At 24.7% G+C, this 17,248-nt stretch overlaps 1 protein-coding gene across 2 annotated transcripts; it reads right to left on the bottom strand.

Annotated features, from left to right (window-relative positions):
* Window positions 1-9,955: 9,955 nt before the first annotated feature.
* Window positions 9,956-16,028, bottom strand: slgA (proline dehydrogenase slgA). Of its 2 annotated transcripts, XM_011499303.1 has the most exons (11): window positions 15,823-16,027; window positions 15,060-15,241; window positions 14,890-14,954; window positions 14,277-14,461; window positions 14,064-14,066; window positions 13,431-13,605; window positions 12,820-12,930; window positions 12,583-12,714; window positions 11,181-11,380; window positions 10,509-10,597; window positions 9,956-10,304 (listed from the first exon to the last, which is right to left on the bottom strand). In XM_011499303.1, the coding sequence occupies exons 1-11, from the start codon at window positions 15,978-15,980 to the stop codon at window positions 10,099-10,101; spliced, it is 1,506 nt and encodes a 501-aa protein (XP_011497605.1). In that variant the 5' UTR covers window positions 15,981-16,027; the 3' UTR covers window positions 9,956-10,098. The 2 variants fall into 2 exon arrangements, with proteins under 2 accessions (XP_011497605.1, XP_011497604.1); XM_011499302.1 differs by lacking the exon at window positions 14,064-14,066 and having other exon boundaries at window positions 15,823-16,028.
* Window positions 16,029-17,248: the final 1,220 nt, after the last annotated feature.

The raw sequence follows: 17,248 nt of genomic DNA, 5'->3' as shown, positions 1-17,248 counted from the left end.
ATCGATTGGTCTTACTAATAATATCTCGAATCTCTAATTAGCGCGACATTGTAAATTATACGTAAAATGACAAAGTTTATATTCTTTGTCATGGCAAAGAATATTATATTAATTCTTATTTACGTAATATATATTATATAAATTATGCTCATTCTACATAAACCTTGTAATGTATACACTTTTATTGATTATTATTTACAAAAAAATGCGATAAATAATGTAGGATGTTAGGATGTAGGACACACATATATATATATATATATATATATATATATATATATATATATATATATCGATATTCGGCATTATTGTTGCAAATATTAAGGTTTCTAAATAAATATCCAATATTAGCAGCGTATATTCTAACGTAAAAGAAAAAAAAACTGTTTCATTTTTTAAATGAAAACAAGTTATATAATTATCAACAACCTCCCGGAATGTTTGTTTCTCTCGATCATACATATACAAATAAATTAATATCTGTAGATGGTTAGGATCTGTAAACGATTAAACTATTTTTTATTCGCGGTAGTAGAACTTTTTTTTAATTTATTGTTTAATCTCGCCTATATTTTTTCATGTATTTCTCAAAATATATATCGAATATCGAAAGCAATGAAAAAAATAAAGATCTCAAATTATAATGAATTATGTAAATCGTGAATTTAAAGAAACAATAGTATTCATAAAAGTTATGAAAATCGTTATCGTTAAAAAAGAAAAAAAAGAAAAAGAATTATTATTTCTTCGGTATGCGTAAAATTGACATTTACTATCGGTTGATTAATTACTAATTAATTGATCTGCAATTAATCAATTTTAATATCGTAAAAATTGGTCTATATCTTTAGAAATTGTATGATTTTTCGAGTTCCGCTAGATGACAATGAATGCCAATTAATATAACCGAGAAATATTTGTATTAGCAATCTTGACAATTGTATCTAAAATACGTTTGAAATTTTATTTTAATATAATTATATTTAAATTAAATTATAAAAATAGCACAAATTATAAAAGTTCAATAAAACCCCCGATTGCACTTTTAATTGCATTTTTATTGTTAACTAATGTTATCGGTAAAATCGCGAAATATATGAAAGCTAAATATTATCTCTTAAATATAAAAGAAAATTATTTCTATGCGATCGATTATAATTCACAGAATAGAAATTTATGCGATGTCAGTGCCTGTACTAATCGAAATGGATCGAAATGTAATTTAATATTTCCCTGCAACTGGATGGAACGGCAATTCTGACATATATATAATATTAGCATAGATAAAAATGATAAATATATCGTTATCATATACTCAAAAATATAGAGAATAATAAGCGCTTGGCTAACAAAAGCCGCGATATAAAGTTTTTAATAGTACTAACTATAAGAAAATATATTGGATAAGAAATTTTAATGATTCTTTAAAGATATTTTTTTACTTTGTTATTTTTCTTCAATTTAATAGTAAGTATTTATTTTTCAATATGCAATCACAAGTAATTTATGCGGATACACTTTTGCGTTAACAATTATATAATTAGCAATTTTTTTTCTTTAACAAATTACCGTGTTATGTAAAATAAATTAAATATTCAAAATATCAATATATTTATGCTTACACTTAAAATACGTTTTTTGCCAAACTGAATTTAATTGTATTTATAAAATAAATAAAATTCACGAACAAATTTCAAGTTTTCATTAATCAGTTCGGTAATGAAATATATAAGAATTTCTCTAAGCAAAATATAAATAAATTTACATAATTTCAAAATAATTTTTTTCAAAGATTTTTTATATAATATATTCAAATAAATGATTTCCTAAACACGCAGGATACTTTTAAGAGTAAGAAAATATTTCATAATAATAAACATAAAATGTGTAGTTCTTTTCGCTTTGAGAGTTGATCGTACATGTGATAAATTATCGATTAATTTACTATAATAGATCACACTGCTATGCAAAAACAGATTTTATACTATTTTACATGCATAAAAAATATAATAAAGAGCACAGAATTATTTTTCATTAAAATTAATTAAATATAGTCATTATCTAATACAGGACTAAGGAACCGATCGAATTTTCATTCTTCCTAAATAGATTAAAAATATCGTCTATGTATATAAAAAAAAAAAAAAAAATGTTAATTAAATTAATTTTCAATATATCAATTATTATTACCTTTATTAATATAACGAAATGACGAGTGATTTAATAAAATGTTTGATACTACAATGTAACTTGATATTAACTTTTTTTAATAGCACTAATACAAAATTTAATATTCTACATTATATTAACCAAAAAAAGTGCTTGATACTTCAAATTATATTGTATAGATAATTATAGAAGTCAAAGGATGTCTCTGATTAGTTAAATATTGAATTTTTAAGCAATGAAAATTTTCTGTAGCCACACATAAACAAACAGGCATTCTTCTATTTACGAATTTCAATTTTAAAATATCCTACAGCTTATTAAATAAAGAAAATACTTATTTTTCAACTTAGATTGAAATATACGTGTGTTTCGAGTTAATACAATTCTATTAATATATTGGAAAAAAAATAGTGAATTTAAAAACGAACGTTTTCAATGTTTTGTATTTACAGACATGTATTCTGAAAATTTTATAAATATATTTATTTATTTATTAAAATAGTAACAAATTATGTTTTTAATCTACAGATATCTCGAAATAGTAAAATAATTATATAACTTTTTCTCATTGTTGACAATATTATTCATTAGTTGAAGCATTTGATTTTCACTAACTATATTATTAATACATGAATTACATAAATTATTTTAATTATATATATATTTTGTATTTGTTAACATATGAATTCAAATATTAAATGATTTTCTCTGCGTTCAATTCATGATATGCAGACATTTATTTAACAAAATTGAAAAAAAGTACAAACAACCTATTATCTACAAATAACTAGACGTTTAAATCAATTTCACAATTTATTTGGACATTGATCATTCGTACAATAAATAGCCAACAGATTACATATTCTAAATTTCTTACTTTAATATATCTGATAATGAATTTATGTATCAAGAAATGTATTCACTTTTTAATTTGATAAATGAACATAATAAACAATTCAAAATTATTTCCTGTATATTTTTTACTGTTTTATTCAATTCCACATTAGTATTTTGAATGATTGATGTCGAACGCCGCTAATATGAATTGAAAATAATTCCAATAGTGAATACAAGATGTCTGTAATTAAATTTAAACATAAGATATATAAATTGAATTTAATAGTTATTTATCTAATTATAATCATTAGAAATATTTTCATAAAGACGAATTCGTAATTATAATTATTAAACGGTTTATTTTTAAAATTAAAAATAATATGAAATAACTAAATGAAGATTATACGAACTAAACTAACGATTAAATTAATGACAAATAATGTTGCAAATTTATATTTGCATATATTGATGCGAATCCAAAATAATACATTGATTAAAATTTTTAATAAAAAATAATTAATTAACACTGAAAACAAATTTTTCTAAATCACTGTAATTGTTTTTCACTGTAATTATCAAATATTCGATCAAGAACTTTTCGTTTTCGATTTATAAAAAAGTATTTTATAATTTCTAAAATTTTCATGGTTATAAAATATTAAAAATATACTACATATATAAGCTATATTTAAATGTTTTATTATTAAAATATTTATATGAATAAAGTATCTGAAATTTATATTACTCTAAAAATTTGTATTGCTAATAACAAGTAATGAATTTTTTTAATTACTAGAATTCTTTAATCACTTATTAAAAATTCTAATTACGTTTATTTCATTAGGACAAAAATTAAATTAAATATTCATATAATAAATTTAATCTATTTAGTATTGATTCACTTTTAAAATAATCGATGTAATAAAGTAGTATTATATAATATACAATATCCATTAGGATCATTGAATCTATAAAAAAAAAAATAACCTAATTGATAATATATCCAATTACGAAAAAGAAAAGAAAATATGTTTTACAATTTCAGTTTCATATTTTACAATTTACATTATAGCTGATTCAAAATCAATGTATTTATGAAGAGTAAATGGTAATGTCTTGATTTAGATAAAATTATTAATAAACAGTTGTGTAAAATTTAACTGTATATATATAGATTATATTTCTGATAACGCGAAACATTAATATACACTATTACACGTCAGTCTATTACACTTTAATATATTTTCATTCATAAACGTTAATTTTCAACTACAAATCTTTTTGCTGCAACTTTAGAGATAAAGAATATAAAAAAAAAACAATATTTCCGATAAGATCTAATTTGTAATTCAAAAACTATAACAAAAATACATACTTTGTTATTAATTTTCTAACAACATGTAATATACTATAAAGTTTTAGTGAAGCACAAAAAAATATCCATACGATCATAGGGTTTAATAGTGATTTTTTTTAGAAAAAGTTTGTTCGTTACATGTATAAATCCTAAATACAGAGCTGTTGCACATTATTAATGATAATACTCATTTTTTAAATATTTTATACATGTATGTATGTATTTTATAAAGTAAATATAATTGTCAATTGATATCAATTATTACAATATGATTATATACTTTAATGCAATATGAAATAATTATTAAATATTTATATTATTCATAAGATAAATATCCTCCTTTTTAACATTATTACAGATAATCATTTGATTTATCTATTATTTATTAGTAACAAATAGATGCAAATGAAGTATAAGCTGTTGAAAATATATATGATACATATTTAATTACAACTGATAAAATACTATCGATTAAAGTATTATATATGTTATATATATTATATATGATTGTATAATATTAATATTTTCTAATTCATTTATTATTAATTTAATTAGTAAAGTTAATTATTCCAACGACTACGTTAAAAAAAATTTTTCCATTTATATTAAGTGATAATATTAAAATGAAACTCACGTTATCAGAAACTTTTGTATAAAATTAATTTCATCATCCTAATTTTCAAAAAGATTCAGAAAATTAAAAAAATTAATAGTAAATAAAATCAATATTATACAGAAATATAATATATACTGTATACATTGATAAATATTTTGACTCTAAAATACCTGCTAAACAAATTTATTGTTAAACAAATGTATAGCCCTTTTATTGTTCCTTCATAATATTGTAATAAATGTATAATAGATTAAAACAAATTTATTACAATGATAAACTAATAACCGGAATGAAGAATAAATTTTAAAATTAATAATAGATTGGAAAAATATCTAACTAAGCTTTCTCTGCTATATTTGCTCGTGCTCTTATTAAATAATAAATTATATCATCCATGCGTGACGCACTTGTTACTTGTCGAAGTATTTGCATACTTTTTATACCTAACATAGTGGTAAAAATACATATCTATTAAATAGAAACGAATCGTTATTTTGACAAAAATAACAAAAAACACTTAACCGATGTACATGGTACCTGAAAATGTTTCAAAGTAATTTGCTTTATATGCAAGTACTGAGCTGAAAATTGAATTAAAGTCGTGAAAAGAATCATTAAAAAAGAAAGTAAAGAAACGTAAAGCTGCTTTATCTTTTAAGATTTTAAACATTTTTTATTTCATATACTGAAAAATAAGAAAGACTTTCAACAAATATAACAACATATCAAAATTGAGGTAAAATGTAGAGTAATGCGCATCAAAATTGTAAAAATTCTATTAGAATGAAGGAAACGAGTGCTTTCAAAGTTTACTTTTTTCTATAAAAATCTTTGATGATTGAAAGGAAAGGTAATGGATAGTTGTTGGTAGAAATGTCTCTTCGTCAAAAGTTTTTCGCTCGTCGTTGCTGATGAGATGAAATATTACATTCCCCGATGTGGAAGATGCCGTTTATCAAAATATTAAAATAATTGATCATTTTATTCGTATGACAACTGCAAATTTATTGTGACGTAGTAAAATGAATCAAATTGATTCAAGCGTCGCTTTTAAAATAAACAGATTTTCATTTTGTAAAATTATTTTAGTATTGTCATCGAGACTAACCGATATAAATTAAAAATTAAAAATTAAAAAATTGTTTTAAATGTAAATTATATTTTAGTGAAAATTTATCGAGTTTTATTATAATACACTATAATTAATTTTAATTAGTTTATTATTATTAAGTTTTTATTAAATTAATAGAGAAAACAAATTAATTATTGTAAAGCAACGTCGAATGAAAATATGTTACCTGTACTTTACGAAATAAGTAATAATAAATATTCAATTATTTTATATGTGTATGGCAATTTTTTAACCTCCATCTATATATATATTTTTTTTTTCAATTCACAAAACCAAATACTACACGAGTTTCACATCGAAGAGCATTGCAATGTAATAATAATAAATAGTCACTTATTTTATAACAATAAGATCTTCTCTAGACCTTCGTTACTTTCTTATGTACGTATGTATTTATAATCTAATTTTCCAGAAACTAAAAAGAATGAAATAAAATAATAATTTCTATATATCAGCAAGTATCACACAAAAATAAGTAATAATAAACAATTACTTATTTCCAAACTACAAAGTCAAAATTTCGTTCTTAATTACTTTCTTAAGTATTTATAGTTTCATGTCATACATTTCTAATCTTTAAAACGAAATAAAAAGTAAAAGAAATTATAAACTTATATTGAAGAACAATCGACTCCAATGGTAAAATAAATAGATCGAATAAAATATTGAATTCGTCTAGCTCATTTAAGTACGTATTTTTAAATTTACTTTAATTTTAATATATTCAAATATTATGAACAAACATTGCTCATAAAATTTTTCTTTTATTTTTGGTATATTGTCATTATATATTAATATTATGTAAATATTATTGAACTGTTATTGTCAGCACCTTTTAAACAAGAAATGTTCGAAATTTCTCTTGATTTTTTGCTCTTATTAGAGAATTCAAGATTAAACAATTATTACAACAAATAGAATTATATAACTAAGTAATTGCATATAACATCAATCGACTCCCTCTTCATAAGTTTTTGACCAAATTAATTATAAGATATAATTTATGCCACTATAAATAATAAAATTACAATATTATATATTTTAATTTGAAAATAATTTATGAGATATAATCACGAACATGATATATAATATCACGAAAAAAAAATAAAAATTACAAATTATAACTGAAAAATTGTAACGAGCTTTACTGACGTTTTTTTTTTTAGCTAAATTAATAAACTTTACGTAAAAATATTTGTATAATCATTGGTTGCAATATTAAATTGACGTATTTAATTTGTAAAAGTGATACTGCACATTTTCAATAATAATATTTTGACTTGTGAACATTTTTTTTGGTTCGAAAACTATTCTGATAAGGGAGCAGTCAATTTATATGGTAATAATTATTCTACAATTTTAACACGCACATGATTCATACTACTTTCAGTTTGCATTTCAGTCGCAACAGTTTCACAATAAGCACTTAAGCAAGCAAATTTGAGTAACTTTAACAATGCCCCTTTATTAGTTCTCAAATCAAATATTCTCTCGCCGACTTATTTTCACATAAATAATTAGCTATTTTTTTTTCTCTCTTGAAATTTCCTAGCATCTCTCATATGATTTACAAATTTAACGTTGTTCGTTTCACTACAGTATTTTCGTATTATTTTATAATTGAAAAAGCACGATTGCATTGTCGTTAGAAAAGATTGCAGAAATCTCTACGAAAATTATAAAAAAAAAATGCACGTAATTTAAACGGGTTTCGTGGTTATTTTTTTTTTTTTTTTATTTTTTTTTTTTTTTTTTTTTTTTTTGTTTATATTTATTTTTTTATTTTTTTGTTTTTGAACATTCATTGGTGATTTTTCCTATGCCTTTACAAAATTTTTAGGAAGCGAGCAATTTCAATATATTGGGGCGGATTTTTCATAATAATTATTCGTGCTGCCTAAAAAATTGTTACATAAAGAGCAATAAGTCTAAAATAATATCGTAGTCTTGTTAAAGCATTGTACTTCCTTATTAAGTTTTACAGTCATAAAGTCATTAAATTTCTGCTTAAAGAACTGGCAATGATGTTACTACATCATGGTACTAACGATCCACGAGTAAGAAATACTTTGAAGTAGCATCGATCCTCTTCAAACAAATAGAAAGTACAATTTCTCTCTTTCACTTCGATGATTAATATTTTTAAATTTTAACTAAAGAAAATTAAATGTCATCTTTTAAAAAATTAAAGAAATGTTTCACAATAGTTGTTTTTATATCCTAATGCAATTAGACAATAAAAAGTTTAACAACGAGCATATTTAAAATTCATATTGCTTATTTAAATTATAAAGATTATTTGCAAAAAATAAGTGTAAGCCTTAATTAGTTTCTAATAATATGTTTACCAATTAATAAAATAATTAGTTAAAGTTTAGTTATATATTTTTTATTTTAAAATGTTTCCTGATATAAACATATGTAATTAAATTATTTAAAATTTTTTTTTTTAATTCTACAATGCAGTATTCATTAGAGACACAGAAATAACAAAAACTATAATATAAATTTCAAAATATTTTAACTATTATCATAATCTCATTCACATTATTACTGTTTTTAACAGAAATTTTATAAAAGAATCTAAATTAATTTGATGAAAAAACATATTTTTTATGTTTTTGATAGTTTTTGATACGTATACGTAAAAACAATTATCGTGACAAACAAGGGTTAAAAATACATATACTTGAGTAACTTTGAATGAAAACATTATTAGAAAGAAATACGGTTGAAAACGATCGACGCCGCTAAAGTGTTTAAAATACATAGTCGTTTGAAGACATTTTTGAAAACCATGGCTGCATATCGACAACATCGCCTTCGCCATCTTTATTGTCGATAGACTCTCTCAACATGATCCAGCGTTTTTAACGTTCAAAGACTCCATTCTTTTTCATTTTTTTTCGATTTATATTATATGTAGATGTAATGTGTACGCATGTGTGTGGCTGTGTCTATATGCGTCCATGTGTACGTGTATTTGCATGTATATACGTATACATATACATATACATATACATATATAAGTCCTAGGTAACTCGCTCAAATGCAGGGAGCATAAAACAACGTGCACGCTTGCTCTATTTCACTCATTTTTTCTTAAACCCTATCAAAGTCCATCGGACGCCTCTTAGCCTCTATCGCCTTATTAAATTAATCATAATAATACATTCTCTCTCTCTCTCTCTCTCTCTCTCTCACACACACACTCTCTCTCTCTCTCTGTGTGTATAGCTCCCTCCCTCCCTCCCCCCCCTCTATCTCAAACTCTTTCTCTCTGATTCTCTTCAAACCGGACGAGGTCTTTTGTAATAGCAGTCTGTCCGTAAATAAATATATAAGGAATACATTCATAAATCAGTTGCACAACATTGAGATTCACTATAGGAGGACGAACGTTTTTTAATAACGCATTCAACGTTTAATTATATAACTTATCAAATAGGGTTTCACAATAAAAGAGTAAAACGAATAATACTCCAAATCAACGTAAGATACAATTAAAAAATCTTTATTAGGCGACGCAGTCCGTGGTGGCTTAAACGGGGAATAAGACAAATGAGGAAATGAACATTGACTTCCGTCGACTTTTCGCGAGACAAATTGTTTTTAAATAAGAAGACCAGGCAGTACTTTTTGAATAATCTAATTTCTTATTTGTTTATACTTATCATTATCATTATCATATGCCCAAAGTTGTTTATTTTTCAATGCGTTCTATTATCAAAGTCCGCGTACCAGTCCCTCTTTTACCTGCATTTTATGGACCTTTTGCTGTTTACCCTCGTTATAACTCAATTTCGTAAAATTCATATTTTCTTCGTGTCGATCGTAATTATTGTTTTTGTTAATTTTTTTTTTTTTTTTTTTGTTTTTTACATTTTTCTATTTACTTTATATCGGTCGCGAATTTTAAGCCGTGTTCACACTAACTAAGGTCTTCGGATCGCATGCGCGGCACACGATATCCGGTATTGGAGGCGTTCATACCGGGATGTAATTGCCCTTGGGTTTGTAAAAGATCTTGCCCTTAATGATACGTCTAAATATTTCAGACAGCAACAAATTCTTTTCTTTCTTGATCTTCTTAAGTACGCCGCGGTTTTCCTGCGTTCGTCGGGACAAATACGGTAGCACCTCATTCACAGGTCCATATGGTATGTATTTATAGGCTGAATAACCGGACTGACCTATAATATAATTTTGCAAAATTATTAGAAATGCTTGTAGAAAGTTTTGCGGTAATGGACTAAGGATTAAATAAGAAAATCGTGAGAACGCAATTGAAAACTTGTGTCAACGCCATTAATTAATGTTATTTTTAATGACAAGATCGAATATAAAACAATTTTTTTAATTATAAAGGAGGAAAAGTTTTGAGAAATGTTACGTACCAAGTGGGAATGTCAGGTAATCGCACATGCCAAATAGTTGACCAAAACAAATAACTTTATCTTCGGGCGAAATACCGATTTCCTTCATTCTATAAATAATTTAAGTGACTATTAATAAAAATTTTTAATTTAAACACAATTTTAATAAACATTACATTGCAAATAGAATACATTGCAAATACATTAGATATAGATAAATTTCTTTATTCGTCTTTGTTAAAGTATTACTTGGAGTTTTTGTTCATTGCTTAATCTTAATATCACTTTCAGATTCACATGTTAATTTTGATTTTAATTTCAATTTTCTTAAAATATGACGCTTACTGTAGTTGAAGAAATTATATTTTATTTTTACTTTTGACTTCCTCCAAGAAAATAATAAATAAGGACTAGCAATTCTTTCTTCTATGACATTTAATGAAATATCTAAAAAAAAAATTGATTAAAAAAAAATAATAATAATAATTCCATCTCTTTCTGAAATTTCAGATTTATTATTTAAAATCAATGGAAATGGAGCATTTAAAAGGTACCTCGAAAGAGCACTTGTATTATGAAAATATGAAAATATATACATAAAATATATAGATAGATACTTTCACTATCACAAGTACCACGACACAATCCTTGCATTATTGAAATAAATAAATTTATACAACTGCCACGATTTACTTTTCAATAGCGAAGCGCACTGTATCTTCATTGTGCGAAGCCACCATGATACCAATTTTGTTGCAATCTTCGCCTTTGTCTTTGTACTGCTTCATTCTGCGTAGACACTCCATAAGAGTTTTGTGATATGATTCCGTAGTAGCTTCGTAGGAAGGATTCGTCGGATCTGCGTAGCCCATTGCTGCAGCTCGAGCTCTCTCCTTTATGTATGAGTCAAGTAAAATAACAATATAGTATACACAAATAAAATTGGAATGACTGATGCACTATAAGCATATTATGCTTTTACGTGAAGAGACGGTCCCATGATTCCTCTTTTACAACTTACTAATAAAATTTTTTTTTGCAAATGTTGACGTTTACTTCAAAATACGAGTTATTCATAACTAAATATGATGTTATTAAACACCGTTTTAAATAATTAACACTATTATATATATATATATATATATATATATATATATATATATATATATATAAATGCATATCCTATATAAAAACATATGTGCGTGGTAAATGATTAGTTTACTTACTATTTTAGTACAAGTTACTATGTTCTAAATCTATATTAATCTGTAATTTGTGAATCACTTTATTCTTATATTAAAACGATTAATGATTATACAATTTGAATAAATTTGAAATTATTATAAGAAAATTAAATGTGTATGGATTAATTTTATGTTTGTTAATTATTTCTTGAAAATGTTTTGTACTTATAAACCTAAATTATTACAATCAATAGAAGATATCGTGTTATGCATCAATACTTTGTGAAAAATTATGAATTATGAAGAATAATTTAAAAATCTGTCGAGTAAAAATTACTTGTACTTTTTAATAATCTTTGCGGCTAATAAAATACAATAATTAAATATTGAAAATTGTAAATTTACATTTTTTAAATTGTTTCGAATATTAAATTAAATAAACTTGATAATGAAGATGAGCATTACATTTTCACTGTAGCACCGAATCTGTTAATACAAAAATGAAGTGACAGATTGTTTTGATATTAAAGAAAAAAAAAACTGTAATATTTACATTGATCAATAATGAAAATGTTCGGACAAAATGTAAAATGTTGATTGCTTAATTCTTTGATATTAATTATTAATGTAAGATGATTTTGTAATTTTCAAAACCATTTAGATTTGAAACTTGATCTTTTAAAACAATGCAAATATTATATATATTTTTGTCTATGTATATTGAATAAATCCAAAGCAGTGGAACGCAGTAGCCTGAAATAAGACACAACCAAAAACAGATCATACATCCTGTAAAAGTTCAGAGCTACTTAAATATGCAACGAAAAACAAAGGAGTACCCAACCTGATGAAATGAGTAGCATAATGTCGAAGACACTGGAATGTTCCACGTCGATGTCTATTGGACTTACCTGCTCTATATAAGCACCCCGCACTATCTTGGCACCAAAGTGGAAGTTCTGACGTTCAGCTTGTTCGAGATCAGTCTTAACCTCCATAAACGCATCCTGTAGGTATGTCTGGTACGTGTTGAAGACCACGGCCTAGGAGGGGGTAGACCACACATTGAGATTTGAGAGCTCATTCAGTGATAACATCTGTAATGATACTCATGTGATGGAACTATTCTCATGGTCACGAGTAATTACCCTCTTTGTATTGTACTTGCGCATCATCTCCAGTGTCAATCGAGAAATAGCCGGTTGGAAGTAAGTCTGCTCTGCGTCTATCATGATGCGCACATCCAGTTTATCGGCCGTCTACCATTAAAAATTAATAATTTACAATTATAAACGTATATTAAAAGGAATAGAAAATAGTTTAATATGTTTTCATGTTAAAATTTCGTTTCTACATATTTAATAAGATACAATATTTCGAGAAATCTTATTCAACGGCATTAATATTAATTTGCAAATAGCAGCAGATTATTTCATTACACCGAAAAATCGATAATTATTCGTGGATGCATCCACTATACTGAATGTTTTACAATTTCAATTCATTAAATCTAAATTCATCTTTTATAAATTAGCCGTCTAAGTATATGTAACAGGTTGTTTATATTTAAAATCATATAAATCATAATTTTACTATTCACACTTCGATTTGTTATAATATTAGCTGATCAACTTTATTACTGTGAATTAAAAAAAAAAAAAAAACTTATAACTGCAAAAATGTGAGCTTTAGCATATAAACGTAGAAAACTCATGAAAAATATTAATTTCATAAATATGTTTCATAACGAATATCTTACCGCTACAATAGTATTGAGTCGTCTAACCATATTTCGAAACATTTCCTCTTCTTTCGTTGTTAATTGGGTCATTAGTTTAACCATTTGTCCCGTCTTGATATCCGGCACTTGGAAAGTCTCGCTTAACTCGTAGTTCTCGTCCAAAATACCACTCCATGGAAATAAATGGATGACGCTAAAAAAAAAAAGTATAAGTATTAATAATAAAAATTAAAATCATAACTTACAAATAATACATCAAATGGGGAAATAAAAATTTCATAATTATTCAAAAATTATATACAAATTATTTAAATTTGCTAGTTAGTTTTAGTAAAACTTTTAGCACAAATACCTCCTTTACTAGAATTTAAATTAGCAAATTTTAATAAATTTAATAACTAATTAGATTAAAAACAAATATATTAGAGACCAACTACTTAAATAACTTCTCAAGTTTTTCTATCACAAAACTCTGCTAAGAATTATCTCTACTCAAACTACCTTTAAGTCAATAAAATATGCATTCACTAAATATTTAAATATAATTCAAATAAAGAATTTTACTACTCTACTGGAAAACAAAATATAATAGAAAATTAAATAGAAAATGAAAGGTATAACACAATTCCATTGTTAAAATTGTTTTCTTACTTTCTGCAAATCCAAAGACAGCATCCATGTAATAAAAAAATATGATTCATTAGAGCAATGATATTAATTATACACAACGCTAACTACTAACTTAATCTGTATTTATACATTCAATTATATAATATTGTGTTTTTTTTTTAAGTGAGCTTTTATTCGTTTACAATGTGTACAAATGCCGAGAAAAAACAACAATGTGCTATTTATATATCATACCCTTCTTTGTCTGACTGAATCTTTTTCAAGAATTTCTGAACAGGAGCGGACTCTCTTATGTGCGCCTCTTCAAACTTTTTCTCAAAAATTTCAGGTTTGGCGTGGTGTGCCAATACGGCGCCCTCGCCACCCACGACATCCGAGACGTACTGACGTGCACGCATAATTACCTCAGACAGTTGTAGCTGAAATAATGAAAAATATAAAATTATAAGAATTGGAAAAATGTAAAATGTTGTGTTGCTGTCTTCTACGCTCTTCTAATCAGAACTTCAATGCATATCGAATAAACAAAACTGCATTTTCTATTATCAATAGTTTCATATAAAGAAAAGAATTGTAGAAAAAATTGAACTATTTCTTTAATAATAAATAATATTACATAATGCGTTACGTAACACTACCTATAACTGCATGTTTCGAAGGCTTTGATCTACAATATTGAAAAATACCGAAATTAAAATAAGATTTTATTGAATAAGTGACCATATAAATAATGAAATATTAAAGAATTATTAATTTATTGGAATATGTTTTAAAAAATTTTAATTTAATTTTTAATCTAACAATATCTTTTTGTAATTACTAATAACAAAATATTACTTTTACTTACCAAAAGCTGTGGCCTTCCAAGAGCAGTTAGTTTTATCGCCGTAAAGCCTGTTCCATGTGAATTATCTAGAAAAAAATGTTCATATGGAATATTGATTGATAACCAATAATGGCATATACATGAATTTAAAATATCTGAATATAACATATCGAGAGAAAAAAAAAACTAACGTGCTACTGCCTCAAGACACTTAATAAAAATATCCATGTTCCTTTCACAAGAAGCTTCATTCAAGTAGAAATATGTTCTCGCGGAGGATACTTTGTATCGTCTATCAGCGAAAGATTTTTCCACGTGGTATTTTTTTATTGTTCCGGAACTTTTTTCATCACCAGCCTCAGATACGGATGCCCTAAAAAATGGTAAATTTAGTTAAATTTTCAAATTCATCAAGTGTGTTATGATAATATCCCTTAATAGACTATAAATCAGATAAGGTTTTACTATCTTGTTTTGGTTGATAATTTAGTTATTGCATTTAATAAAATTAACACGATACTGTTTATGAATGTTATAGTTATGAATGAATTTTAGTCTTATTATGTAATAATAATAATTTTTTATGAAAAATTGGTCAACAATGAATGTAAATTTTTCATAATTTCGAAAATTTGAGACTCCTCGATGAAATATATTGTTGATTCTATATGTAGAAAATATGTGTCTGTTTGTTGCTATTACAATATAATTTTTTTAATAGAAAAAATAAAAATTTACATGTATTCAAATGCAATTATTTTAGTAAAAATTCAAAACAATTTATTCGCAGTGCAGACAATAATACAATAATTTAATAATCAATTAATCTTCCTGTATTCTTATATCGAAAAAGAAATTTACAAAAAAATTTTGTTGACCAATGAAAATAAATTACTTAAATATAAAAAAATATATTTATAACTATCCCGATAACATTTAAATCAATATACTTACTGTAATTCACGTCGTTCAGCTTCCTCTTGAGAAATGTCTTCTTCTACCGAGTAATCAAGGATTGGTTTAACACCGAACTGTCGCAATCTTTCGAGTACCGGCGCAATTTTTATTTCATCTTCTCCAGCAACAAAATGACCATAAAATGTAGACTTCATTAAATACGTAAAGAGATTTTTTCCAAGAATCGTATTCGAAATTTTCATCAACTAAAACAATAATAAAAACAATAATTTATTAGCGTCTCTCATGCTTTATGTGCCGACGTATCTAATATAATGTAATAACTAATAATCTAGTAGTATTGCAATGTAAATAAATTATGTACAATTGAAACGTTTTTAAAGCACAGAATAATCACAGTTCTTTTACAACTAAGCATATTTTATTTTAAAACTGAAGTCCTAAGAATTATATAATATTCATTATACAATGAATAACCAATTCACGATGTTTATAATAAATTTATACTTTCTTTTTCAATATTTATACTTCTAATTGTTCATACGAGCTTATGGTAATAATCATGGACAATATTTAAAAAAATAAATAAATAAATTTTCCTATCAAAGATTTTATTCTTTGATTTAAATTATATAATTATTTTTGAATATTTAAATTTTCATAATTTAGCATGCACGCATCAACTTTGTAAAGCAAATTTCTTGATTTATTTAAAATATTTTTTGTCAAGTATAAAAAATAAACGTGATTACAAGTCAGAATGAATTTTTTACAATTACAGTGTATTTTTTCAATTACAGTATTGCCGTCATTAATAAATATAATATAAAATATTTTCAAATAAAATTATTGTAGAAATACAAAAGCTACGTCATTTTTATAATTGATCATATAATAAATATCCAAGTACCTAATGTCTCTAATCTTACTTACGAATAAAAATCTAGTACATTTGCAATACCTTAAATATATTCATTGATAGATTTCGGTTAATAAAATTCTATGTTAATAAGTATAAATATTTATATTACGAAGTATTTGTATAAAAAATCTAAATATAAAATATAAAAAAATTTTTTTAATTTGCTTAAAATTATTTCCTTACGAGTCTATTAATAAAATTATAAAATTATACAAAACATACCGCTTATAATATTTTCTATGATATAATCTATAGATTTATAATCTGTCCTGATATAATTTTAATACAATTCCTTTTGTCTAAAATCTTGTATTTTTTATTTTGTAGAATTCTAAAATAGGAACTTAAATAATAACACCTAACTAAAGTAAATTCTCAGCATAAGAAGGATTTTTATGAACAATTATTGTTAGAACTTAAAATCAATATGTTCATAATTTATTCGATTTTTTAAACTTCAATAGGTACTTCGACTGCATATGGCAATTTTAAATCGCTAGAGTCAATAATGTACTTATCAGTATAATTAAACGATTTGAA

This window comes from Ceratosolen solmsi, unplaced genomic scaffold, assembly GCF_000503995.2.
Source record: "Ceratosolen solmsi marchali unplaced genomic scaffold, CerSol_1.0 scaffold2, whole genome shotgun sequence".
NCBI classification, from domain to species: Eukaryota; Metazoa; Arthropoda; class Insecta; order Hymenoptera; family Agaonidae; genus Ceratosolen; species Ceratosolen solmsi.
This window is presented reverse-complemented; position numbering and strand designations above follow the sequence as displayed.

What these genes read in the sequence shown, in the direction of transcription:
- slgA (XM_011499302.1), bottom strand. Translation starts at nt 16,028, where the DNA reads ATGAAAATTTCGAATACGATTCTTGGAAAAAATCTCTTTACGTATTTA. An exon ending in GGGGTGCTTATATAGAGCAG is followed by an intron (nt 11,381 to 12,582) that starts GTAAGTCCAATA and finishes TCATACATAAAG; the next exon opens with GAGAGAGCTCGAGCTGCAGC. An exon ending in TTACCTGACATTCCCACTTG is followed by an intron (nt 10,305 to 10,508) that starts GTACGTAACATT and finishes ATTATATTATAG; the next exon opens with GTCAGTCCGGTTATTCAGCC.